We start from the raw sequence: 12,790 nt of genomic DNA on the forward strand, positions 1-12,790 counted from the left end.
GAGCGCGGGCAGGGGGCGGGGCGGAGCGCGGGCAGGGGGCGGGGCGGAGCGCGGGCAGGGGGCGGGGCTGCGCTCGGGCGCGCGGGCTTTATAGTCACCCGGAAGGTGCGCGGGGTCCCGGCTGGCGGACGCAGCAGGCCCTCGCGGGAACCTCGGCCCTGAGAGCCCTCTGCGCCTCTCTTCTCTCCGCAGACCCGCGCGGCGTCAGCCCGCCCGTACTCGCTGAGTCTGCCCCCGCGGCCGCTGCCGTGCGGCCTGCGTCGCCTCCCGTAGTTCCCCGACAGGCTATGGCCGCCCGCCTCCTGCGAGTCGCCTCCGCCACCCTCGGCGACACGGCCGGCCGGTGGCGGCTTCTCGCGCGACCGCGCGCGGGAGCCGGCGGCCTCCGCGGCAGCCGAGGGCCGGGCCTGGACGGCGGCGCGGCGCCGACGCGGACGCTGAGCGTATCGGGGCGAGCGCAGAGCAGGTGAGGCGCGCGCGCGCGGGGGCGCGCCGAGCTCGTGGGTCCTCTGGTGGCGGCGCCTCCGTCGCCTCCGGAGGTTTCCAGTTCTGTCGTCCTCTCCCGGGAGCCGGCCTGCGGGCCACAAGCCCAGCCCCGCTGCTTTCTCCGTGTCCCCGGGCTGGTCGTCCCGTGCGGTCGCTTCCTCCTTGTCCGGTTGCCAAGTTGCTTCTCAGGTCCATCGACGCTTGGCCGGGAACTGGGGCCTGGGACCCCCGATTTCCCTGTCCCAGCGCCTCCTGTGCCCTCAGGACTTTGCTGCTGCTGGTTCTCCGTGCTGTTTGGCGTGGATCTAACCTTTGCCCCGCGGTGAACCTCGCACCCAGTTTGTGTCGCGGCCAGGGCTTTCTTCCGGGCCCTCTTCCTCCTGCCGGGTCTGGAAACGTTCTGTCTCCAAGTCCATTTAGGGTACACCCGCTTGTCCCCGAGCTTCCCTGTGTGCTCCCTCTGGTGCGTGCTAAGTCTCTTCGGGCGTGTCCTACCCGTTGCAACCCCATGGACTGTTGCCCACCAGGCTCCTCTGTCCGTGGGTTCTCTAGGCAAGAATACTGGAGTGGGATGCCATGCCCTTTTCCATTCCTGGTTGCTGTCGGATAAAAAGTCCCCTGCTTTGGACTGGCAAGCCAGGGTTTTAAACTGGGCTTTGACACTTAGTATCCAGTTTGTCTAATGTCTGTAACTGGGGGATAAGAGTCGTGTAGGCCTCAGAGGATTAATTAAAGAAACAAATAGGAGCATACACATATTGCAGGGAGTCTGGGGGGCTCAGTAAATCCCACCTGTTAGCCTCAGCCGCCTCCTAAGCTCTCAGCGTTGAGTTTTGTGTACTAAATGTCGAAAGAGATGTGAAAAAAAATTTGCCCAGAATATGTTGCAGTTTTATATTCTTGGGTAGATTTGTTTCTCAAAGACACAATCCCCTTTAGATACAGTAGAGATAAATGAACTCAAAATTTCAGAGTTTAGCACTGTGGTGGATGGAGCCTTAATATAATGTAGGTCTCTGAATAGCTCTCTGACCTGCTGTCCCTTAGTAGGAAGCAAGGAAAACCAGCTGGGTTTGCGTTCCTCTCTAGTTTCTTTGTGAAGTTCCTGAGAATAGGGTGTGGGACCTACTCATCTTTTCCTCCTTAATCTGTGAGGTAGTGGGTGCTCACTAAATTTTTGTTGTGTGAACTGTGAAGGAGATAATGGGGAAGGCAAGCTGGGGTTATTCGTTACTTTCCAGTCTTTGACGTTCATCTACCTGGATGCCTTGTTTTCTACGTCGGTTGCTTTCTTGAAAAATTGTGTATAAATTGGGACTCTTATTGAACACATTTATGTAACATATTTAAAGGGGGGCTGTAGTCCATGGACACAACTTAGTGACTAAACAGCAATAACAAAGCTTAGCTCTAGGGTGCCCTAGAAGAGCAGCAGTCCCCAAATCTCCAGCCTTCAGTAGTGTGTGTAAACTATGGAAATCTTTCTGTTGTACTTACTGTCGCTTAGTGTACCAGGCGTTTTTTGATGTCAAATCTCTAGACTTCTTGGGTCTCAGACATATATTTCCCTTTGGCTTCTGGACCTTTGTTTTTCCTATTATTATTATTATTTGTATGTTCAAGATAAGTTTTATTTCTGATAATAGTACACAGTTTAGTGAACTGGGAATAAAGATTTTCTAGATTTAACAATTTAATGATTTAACGATTTAATAATCACTAGACACATCAATTTTCTATCTTTAGCTAAGCATATCATAACTTTTGATAGAATTAGGAAAACATTTATTTGAGGTATAACATAAATCATAAAATATACTGATAAATATAAAATTCAGTGATTTTTAGCAAATCTTTAGGGTTCTGCAGCCATTACCATATCTTAATTTGTCCAGCCATAAACACGATCCAGCCGGAGAAGGCAATGGTACCCCACTCCAGTACTCTTGCCTGGAAAATCCCATGGATGGAGAAGTCTGGTAGGCTGCAGTCCATGGGATCGCGAAGAGTTGGACACGACTGAGCAACTTCACTTTCACTTTTCAATTTCATGCATTGGAGAAGGAAATGGCAACCCACTCCAGTGTTCTTGCCTGGAGAATCCCAGGGACGGGGGAGCCTGGTGGGCTGCCGTCTATGGGGTCACACAGAGTCAGACACGACTGAAGTGACAGCAGCAGCAGCAGACACGATCCAGTGCTGGAACAATTTCATTTCACCAGACAGTTTGACATTTTCCAGTCAGTCCCGATGTCCAGCCCTAGTCCCAGACAACCACTCATCTGCACTGTCATTACAGATTTGCCTTTTCTGGGAAATTTATGTATTAATATATATATATCAGTTCAGTTCAGTCACTCAGTCGTGTCTGACTCTTTGCGACCCCATGAATCACAGCACACCAGGCCTCCCTGTCCATCACCATCTCCCGGAGTTCACTCAGACTCACGTCCATCGAGTCCGTGATGCCATCCAGCCATCTCATCCTGGGTCATCCCCTTCTCCTGCCCCCAATCCCTCCCAGCATCAGAGTCTTTTCCAAGGAGTCATCTCTTCTCATGAGGTGGCCAAAGTACTGGAGCTTCAGCTTTAGCATCATTCCTTCCAAAGAAATCCCAGGGTTGATTTCCTTCAGAATGGACTGGTTGGATCTCCTTGCAGTCCAAGGGACCCTCAAGAGTCTTCTCCAACACCACAGTTCAAATGCATCACTTCTTCGGTGCTCAGCCTTCTTCACAGTCCAACTCTCACATCCATACATGACCACAGGAAAAACCATAGCCTTGACTAGACGGACCTTAGTTGGCAAAGTAATGTCTCTGCTTTTGAATATACTATCTAGGTTGGTCATAACTTTTCTTCCAAGGAGTAAGCGTCTTTCAATTTCATGGCTGCAGTCACCATCTGCAGTGATTTTGGAGCCCAGAAAAATAAAGTCTGACACTGTCTCTACTGTTTCCGTGTCTATTTCCCATGAAGTGATGGGACCAGATGCCATGATCTTCGTTTTCTGAATGTTGAGCTTTAAGCCAACTTTTTCACTCTCCTCTTTTACTTTCATCAGGAGACTTTTTAGTTCCTCTTCACTTTCTGCCATAAGGATGGTGTCATCTGCATGTCTGAGGTTATTGATATTTCTCCCGGCAATCTTGATTCCAGCTTGTGTTTCTTCCAGCCCAGTGTTTCTCATGATGTACTCTGCATATAAGTTAAATAAGCAGGGTGACAATATACAGCCTTGACGTACTCCTTTTCCTATTTGGAACCAGTCTGTTGTTCCATGTACAGTTCTAACTGTTGCTTCCTGACCTGCATACAGATTTCTCAAGAGGCAAGTTAGGTGGTCTGGTATTCCCATCTCTTTCAGAATTTTCCACAGTCAAAGGAAAATTGTGATCGACACAGTCAAAGGCTTTGGCATAGTCAATAAAGCAGAAATAGGTGTTTTTCTGGAACTCTCTTGCTTTTTCCATAATCCAGCGGATGTTGGCAGTTTGATCTCTGGTTCCTCTGCCTTTTCTAAAACCAGCTTGAACATCAGGGAGTTCACGGTTCACATACTGCTAAAGCCTGGCTTGGAGAATTTTGAGCATTACTTTACTAGCATGTGAGATGAGTGCCATAGTGTGGTAGTTTGAACATTCTTTGGCATTGCCTTTCTTTGGGATTGGAATGAAAACCGACCTTTTCCAGTCCTGTGGCCACTGCTGAGTTTTCCAAATTTGCTGGCATATTGAGTGCAGCATAACCAGGCTTATATAACTGAGTGTAAATGTTTTCAAACATTTGAAGGTTCAAATGTGTTGAAGCATATGTTTTTTCTGTTATTAAATCAAACACATCTAAACTTGAACCCATTTTCTATCTTCTCCCAAAACTCCTCCTCCTAAGTTAATCCTTAGTTAACCTGTGTTCCCCATTGCCCAGGCAAGAAATTTCAGCGTTACTTCCTCCCTCTCCAGAACCTTTTAATTTTGTCTCCTGAATATTTCCTAAATTAGTATCTCCTACACTGTTGCTTTGTTTATGCCCTTTTATAACCTCCAACGAGGTCTCCCTGCCTCCAGAGTATGTATCTTCATTCTTAGTCATTCTTCTTTGAAAAAATACCAGTTGAAAATCATGCATGTTTGGGAGTACTTGCTTTAAAGCATTTTTTTTTTCCCTGTGAAAAGAAGTTGAAGAGTACAGGCCCATTTAAGGGACATTCTCTCTTTCTCAACACAATTCTGATCAATTTTTAATAGAATCTTTTTTTTTTGCCTTGAGTTATCAGGGAAGATATTATTTGATAAGGCTGCCTTTTTTGTGAAATGAGATGACTGGACTTGGTAATTTGTATGATATTTATGGCTCTGAAATTATACAATTCTAGGTTTTACTTACATTAAACAGAGTTTTCTTTGATGAACTATGACTGTCTATTGGGAGTGGTGAAAATTACAACTAATTATTTTAAGCTGAAGTACATCTTTTCAATTATGAAGTAAAAATTTAAATAACCAATGGTGGGAGGGTATTATCTAGTTGATAGTATGATTTCTCTTCCCAAAATTTGGACTCATGTTTGAGAGAAGGGTAAGAAACGTAAATAAGTTTGATGACTGACTGATAGATATCCTATACTAATGAGATATATAAGGAGGGTTATATTTATCTTCCTGCAGGTTTAAACAGAGGAAACCTTCTTCTAGTACCTTTGGTTTTCTGCCACAATGAAATGTTCAACTACTTGAAGCTATCAATCTGCTGCCTTTTGGTGACTGTATCTGTCAGACACTTGCGTAACAATTGCCTTATCAATAGCATGATTTGTGTTTAAAGCTCTCCATAGCCCTCATCTAGTTTTTAGGGGCACATTCATAGAGATGTTGGTTTTCGGAGGATCTGCATCAGAGCAAAACAGACTTCACAAGTGATAATGATTGCTAATGATTTCATGTAACTGTGACTGATGGTGACCACTGGGAAGACATACTTCAGGTGGCCTTGATAGTGACGTACTTGCTATTCCCTTTAGGGTGGCAGAACTTCCCTTCCGGTTGGTGGGTAGATAGTTATACCTCTGATTTCTGGTGTCTCCTTCCCAAGTAAACTTTAGAAAGAAAAGAAAATCCTATAAAGGAGCATATTTGTGTGCACACAGACCCACACACAACCTAATTATTTCATCTTACGGGTTCTTCAAGCAGCTATTTTAAAGTATGTTGAAATTACTGAAAGTAATAAAGAACTGTTTCCTTTTCCAGCTCAGAAGATAAAGTAACAGTCAACTTTATAAACCGTGATGGTGAAACATTAACAACCAAAGGAAAAGTTGGTGACTCTCTGCTAGATGTTGTGGTTGAAAATAATCTAGATATTGATGGTTTTGGTGAGTATGAAACATTCCTTAAAATGTATAAGTGAAACTATTAAATAGGTTTCAGCTTTTTTTTTTTTTCTTTTTGAAGAATTTTAACTATAGCATGCTGCTGCTGCTGCTGCTAAGTCGCTTCAGTTGTGTCCAACTCTGTGTGACCCCATAGATGGCAGCCCACCAGGCTCCCCTGTCCCTGGGATTCTCCAGGCAAAAATACTGGAGTGGGTTGCCATTTCCTTCTCCAATGCATGAAAGTGAAAAGTGAAAATGAAGTCGCTCAGTCGTGCCCGACTCTTAGCGACCCCCTGGACTGGAAGTGAACTGTTAAAATTCAGGATACTTTAGTGTTATATTCTCACTTATGAAGAATAAGAGTGACGCTGTGTATCTATTCTTTGAACATTTAATTAGCTATATGCCCTAAAGTCTGTTGCCTCATTACCTTATTGATTATATGTGTGATGCAAAGCTGAGAGTAGTGTGTGGAATTGAAAAATACCAGGGACTCTGGGAGAAGGCGAGGGTGGGATGATTTGAGAGAATAGGATTGAAACATGAATATTATCATATGTGAAACAGATCACGAGTCCAGGTTTGATGCATGAGACAGGATGCTCAGGGCTGGTGCACTGGGATGACCCTGAGGGATGGGATGGGGGGTGGGGAGGGGGGCTCAGGATGGGAGACACATGGCTTATTTGTGTCAATGTATGGCAAAAACCACCATAATATTGTAATTAGCCTCCAATTAAATAAATTTTTTTTAAAAGAAAAATACCAGGTTGAGATACTAAATGTCATAATGTCATATTACAGAGGCTATGGGATCTTAGTTCCCCAACCAAGGATTGAACCCAGGCTCTTGGCAGTGAAAGTGCCAAGAGTCCTAACCACTGGACTGCCAAGGGAATTCCCAGACTGGTATTTTCTTAGTTACATTGAACTTACGCATTCTTTTTGTTTTAAGTGAGTTTTATTTTATACTACTTTTTAATTGAGATGTAGTTGATATATTAGTTCCAGGCATACAACATAAAGGTTTGATACTTGTATGTACTGCAAAGTGATATAGATCACAGTAAGTCCAAATAGCATTCATCACCATACATTGAAGATCTCTGTGGCTCACGTGGGCTTCCCAGGTGGCACCAATGGTGAAGAACCTGCTTGCCAGTGCAGGAGACGTAAGAGACATAGGTTTGATCCCTGGGTTGGGAAAGCCTCCTGGAGGAAGGCATGGCAACCCTCTCCAGTTTTCTTGCCTGGAGAATCCCACGGACAGGGGAGGCTGGCTGGCTACAGTCCATGGGATCTCAGAGAGTCGGACATGATTAAAGTGACCTAGCACGCATGCACTATACAGTCAGGGATGTCAGCTCACCTTCCTTGAAAGGGTAGTTAATCTGTTTCTTATTAAGGAGGTGTTTTGTTTAGGAAATTTTCACTCCTAGACTTTTCACCTTATTCCTTAACCACTCACAGAAAGCCCATATCCAGGAACCTGCCATCTTAGAGCTCAGGGATACACTGTATGTCACTTGCCAGTTTTGCTTGAGCATTCTCTCTAGTCTAGAATGGTAGTCCTCTACATCAGTGCCACATGGGAAATTCACATTCTCAGGCCCCGCTCTGGACTTCCTGAATCAGAAAGTCTGCGATAGGCCCAGAAATGTGTATTTTAACAAGCCCTCCATGTGATTTGATGCATGTGAAAGTTTGAGAACCACTAGTCTGCAGTCAGGTCCAAGGAGGATATCTGAGTATTTTTCATTCAAGGTACTGTTCATATTGCACTCTTAAAAACTCTTTTCAGATCAGAATTATTTCTTACCTTCCGTTTTCCCATGATATATTAAATATACGTCTCTATGTTAATACTTATTTCAGTTTTCTTTTTTAGAGAGAATGTTCCTTCCCTTTATTAGGTTGTGTGCTTTTGGAAGACTCTTATCACTCAGGTAACCAGAGTTGGCACTCAGTAATATTTGCTAAATTTCTGAATCTAATGTCAATTACAGGGATAATTATAACTGGACCTACTGCATTCCAGCATATGTTATCTATTATTGTAACAATTCTAAGAGGCAGTTTGTTTTTTTTTTTTTAACTTCCAGTTTATAGGTGAAGAAACTAATAAAGTTCAGAGAAACTTAATGTTCCCTGGATCATACGGTAGCAAGTGAGAAGGCCTTATAAGATTCAAGCCTAAGTTTCTCCTAACTCCCAAACCTCGGCTTTTTCCTGTAAGCCATTTTTCTCTTAAGTGTCTTTCCTTTGTGAACACTTGTTACAGAAATTAGGTGATGACATAGTTGCTATAGTTCTAGTTTTAAGGAATTTCTTACTCTAAAGTGGTGGTTCTTGGCTGGGACTGAGTTTCAGAATTCTGTAGAAATATTAAAATATGTTATGTCCTGATTGTATAGGGAGAGTGGGAAGTTGTGCAGATATCCTTTTGAATTTACATGATTCAGATCCATACCATAGATTGACTGATTTATGGAAAAGAACCCATGGATAATTTATATATATTCTGTAAAGTTTATATATAATTGAGTTCCCTCATGAGTTCATATTCAGCAACACTTAGTTGACTAAGCTTGGTTTCTCTGAATTATTCTCTCACAAATGAAAAGTAATACACTGCACAGTAATTGAGAATAGACCCTGGAATCAGACAAATTGTGTTTCATAAACCAACATTGTTACTTACTAGCCATAATACCTGGAGCAAGCTGCTTTATATCTGTATGCCTCAGTTTCCTCTTCTGTAAAATGTGGTTGTAATAGTTCTAACATCATAGGATTGTTGAAGATTAAGTAGTATATTGGAAGTGAAGTGCTTAGCACAGTGGCTACGTTGGTAAGAACAGTAGAATTTGTGGCATTTTAACTTGGTCTGCTCTCCTCCTCTTCCCTGTTCAGCAATAGCCTTAAAAACTGGCAGCCTTGCAGCCACTGGAGGAGCAAACTGATTTGACTTCCTCAGAAGCATTCTCTAGAATGTCATCACTTATTTTGCAGCTTCTCAGAAAAGCTCCATTCCAAGGAGTTGTTATTCGATTTGCCTCAGAGATTGCTCTGTGAGGAGGCTCTGTCCCTAGGACTTTCATCTGAAATAATGACCTGCAGTTGTTTAACACTGTGCTGCCTGAGGCTGTGATGCCCCTTGGAACAAACAGGAGCCTGGCCAGAAAGCCTAAAAGAAAAATCTGGGGAATGAAATGTCTGTAGTGGGCTTTGAAATACTTTGGGGATCTGAAGGCCACGCACAAATGCAGGACTGTATTTATGCCCAGAAAAGACCCGATAGGGCCTTAGTCTCCCATCTGTGCATCTCTGGCTGACCTTGAGGGTCTCATGCAGGTGAAGGCCAAGACAGACATGCAGAGTACTTGAATGTTGAAGGTGTGCCTAATCATGAACTGTGCTCCTCAGCAGAGGGTAGAAGCCTTACTGGTTCAAAGCCCTGAAGGAAACCTCCAGATAGTGATCTAGCTGATCACTAAGCTCACTGAACAAAGACATCGCTGATCACATGCTGCCGGGAATACAGATCTCAGAGTTAGTTTGGGAAGGTCACTAAAGAAACAAATAGCTGCAAGAACAACCGCCAAAAAGCCAGCCACAGCAACAAACCTAGGGGAGACAGTGGTGAGCCCTGATTTCCAGAGCTGCCATATTATATTATTTAAAATGCCTACTGTGCAATAAAAAATTCAAGATGCCTAAGGAAACAGGAAAGTATGGCCCATACTCAGGAATAAAAGCAGTCAATAGAAGCTGTCCCCGAGGAGTCCCAGCTATTAGACTTACTAGACAAAGATGTTGAATCAGCTGTTATCAAAGTTCAGAGAGCTGAAGGAATGTATGTGGGGATGATCTTTGGCCTTTGTACATCACTGTGTGTGGACTTTGTTACCACTGTGTGTGAGGGTACATTAAAGAAGTAAAGCACGTTTTTGCTGTCCTTGAGAAAGCTAATCTTTTGTGTTCTGGAACAGCTAATGTGGAGGCTGTGATCCAGTAAATCTGTTTTTATACATTTCTCCACAGCTTCAGTCTCAGCTGTATGAAAATACATGTATACTAGACTCTTTACTCCAGAGTTATTTGTGAGAGCAAAAGATTTGAAAGAAGCAAATGCCCATTGATAGAAGACTGATATTTAGTCATGCAAGGGGATACTATATTACTCCATTAAAAAAAACAACAAAACTGTGGAAGGAGTCTTGAAAACAAATATCAGTAGTTACCTACTGGTAGGAGGGAGGCAGGAGGGAAGCTTTTAATTCCATGGTATATTTAATCCATTTCTTTCTTTGAACATTTAGATGACTTCCATTTTTCAGCTATTACAAATACCCTTAAGGTGAACATCCCCAAGAGTACTTTTCTATGTTTGTGTTCTGTAATTTCCTTGTGGTAAATTCCTAGGGAAAGAATTACTTAGTAAAATTGTTTTATTAATTGCTCAGATTATTTGTCTGCTTTTCTGATGAGGTATTTTTAGCCATTAGGAAAGGCTCTTTAAATGTGCTGTTTGACCAAAAAAACTAATAAAAATGAAAATTAATTTTAAATATTTATTTGAAGGGCTCTTAATCTCTGTTTTACATGGAGCTACATTTTTGTCAAAATAATGTAAAATATTTTATTTACAGTAGATAATTTTCATGAGTTGCTTTCCATTTCTTTGAAATAAAAGCATATTTTGACCTTAATACTTAAAAGTACTTTAAATTTTTTAAAGTATTTTTTCTTTCATTATTCATGACTGTATATTGCAATAACACTGTTTTTCACATTGCAGTTTGCAACCATTAGTCATATAATCAGTTTAGTAGCTCTCAGCAGTTAAAGTAATTAAAAAGAAAATATAAAAACACCATCTTTTGTATTATTCCATGAAATGCTTGTTTAGCTATTGTACAAAGTATATGTTATACCAGGTTGTAATGTAAAATGGGACTCATACTATGAGTCACAATTTAAAATATATATTTTTTCTCTTTGGAAAACTGTTGGCTGGAATGTTAAGAATGAAGTTCCTGCCTGTGTTTGCTTCCCAGCTCTGTCACTTTGCCACCTTTGTGACCTTCAGTTAGATCTCTAACTTCTTTATACCTTGTCTCCTTAAGGGTAACATAGAAATAATGTTAGTACTTAAGTACTTTGTTAGGTTGCTTAGAGATCAAATGAGGTTATCTAAGCAAGGCTAAATTAATGTTAGCTATTCTTGTTAGCATAGTTATTACTACAGGTTCATTTTTCATTATAGCAAATTTTAAAAACACATTAAAAAATTGTTACTTCCCATAGTTTTAACACAGAGATAAACACTAAAAGAGTCCTTTTGCCCCCAATTTCCTAGAAGTACCTAAAGTTTAATGCCAACCCAGTCTTTAGTAATTCAATAAGAATTCTGCATTTGTTTACATGGACATAGAAGAGATACTTTAAAGATCAAGGATCCTAATGTGTCCAGAATTTTGGGCATGTAAATATAAATTTGAGATAAGCTAAACTAGGCTCACAAAAGATGAGTTAAGCCTAAGTCACTTTCTAGAATAAAAATGGAAGAAATGAAATCAAGAAGTCTGAACTACCATGTTTATAAAGAAGAGATTATAACAACATTGTAAGGGACAACTGTGCATCCTAGGTGGAGCTATTGGTAAAGAACCCAGCTGTCAATGCAGGAGATATAAGAGATGAAGCTTTGATCTCTGGGTCGGGAAGATCCCCTGGAGGAGGAAATGGCAACCCACTCCAGTATTTTTCCCTGGAGAATCCTATGGACAGAGGAGCCTGGCAGGGTATAGTGCATAGGGTTGCAGAGAGTCGGACATGACTGAAGCGACTTGGCAGGTATGCAGGGCCAACTATTTCATTCATTTCTAAAGCTGAATACAGGAGACACTTTAAATATTGCCCTTGTTCTAGTCTTACTCAACAGGTGAACATTGTACACAGCTGAGATTGGCCTAGTTCAGAGTGTCTGTGCGGTTTCTCTCTGGGTGATCTTATCTCTTCTGTGGCGTTAAATCCCACCTAGATGTCCATAGACTGTTGTTAGCTCACAGTGTCCCTCTGAGCCCTGGACTTACAGATTCATCTTCCTATTTATATCTTTTCTTGGAAATTGCACAACTTCCTACTTTATATCTTTTCTTGGAGCCTCTTGATGAAAGTGAAAGAGGAGAGTGAAAAGTTGATTTCAGACTCAACATTCAGAAAACTAAGATCATGGCATCTGGTCCCATCACTTCATGGCAGATAGATGGGGAAACAATGGAAACAGTAACAGACTTTTTCTTGGGCTCCAAAATCACTGCAGATGGTGACTTCAGCCACGAGATTAAAAGACACTTCCTCCTTGGAAGAAAAGCTATGACCAACCTAGACAGCATATTAAAAAGCAGAGGCATTACTTTGCCAACAAAGGTCTGTCTAGTCAAAGCTGTGGTTTTTCCAGTAATCATGTATGAATGTGAGAATTGCACTATAAAGAAAGCTGAGTGCCGAAGAATTGATGCTTTTGAACTGTGGTGTTGGAGAAGACTGTTCAGGGTCCCTTGGACTGCAAAGAGATCAAACCAGTCAATCCTAAAGGAGATCAGTCCTAAATATTCATTGGAAGGACTGATGGTGTAGCTGAAGCTCCAATACTTCGGCAACATATGCGAAGAGTGACTGATTTGAAAAGACCCTGATGCTGGGAAAGACTGAAGACAGGAGGAGAAGGGGACGACAGAGGATGAGATGGTTGGATAGCATCACTGACTCGATGGACATGAGTTTGAGCAAGCTCTGGGAGTTAGTGATGGACAGGGAAGCAGGGAAGCCTGGCATGCTGCAGTCCATGGGGTTGCAAAGAATCAGACAGGACTGAGCAACTGAACTGGAAAAAGTTGTCATATTTAAACAGATTTTGATTCC

The 12,790-nt window shown here is 42.3% G+C and overlaps 1 protein-coding gene across 1 annotated transcript in view; it reads left to right on the forward strand.

Annotated features, from left to right (window-relative positions):
- The first annotated feature begins 287 nt into the window (after positions 1-287).
- FDX1 (ferredoxin 1) overlaps positions 288-12,790 on the forward strand; it is a 32,590-nt gene continuing 20,087 nt past the window's right edge. The window contains exons 1-2 of the mRNA XM_068988758.1: positions 288-466; positions 5,736-5,860. Coding sequence (XP_068844859.1) covers positions 288-466; positions 5,736-5,860 — 304 coding nt within the window. The remainder of the gene's footprint in view (positions 467-5,735; positions 5,861-12,790) is intronic.

Source organism: Capricornis sumatraensis, chromosome 16 (genome assembly GCF_032405125.1).
Source record: "Capricornis sumatraensis isolate serow.1 chromosome 16, serow.2, whole genome shotgun sequence".
Lineage (NCBI taxonomy): Eukaryota > Metazoa > Chordata > Mammalia > Artiodactyla > Bovidae > Capricornis > Capricornis sumatraensis.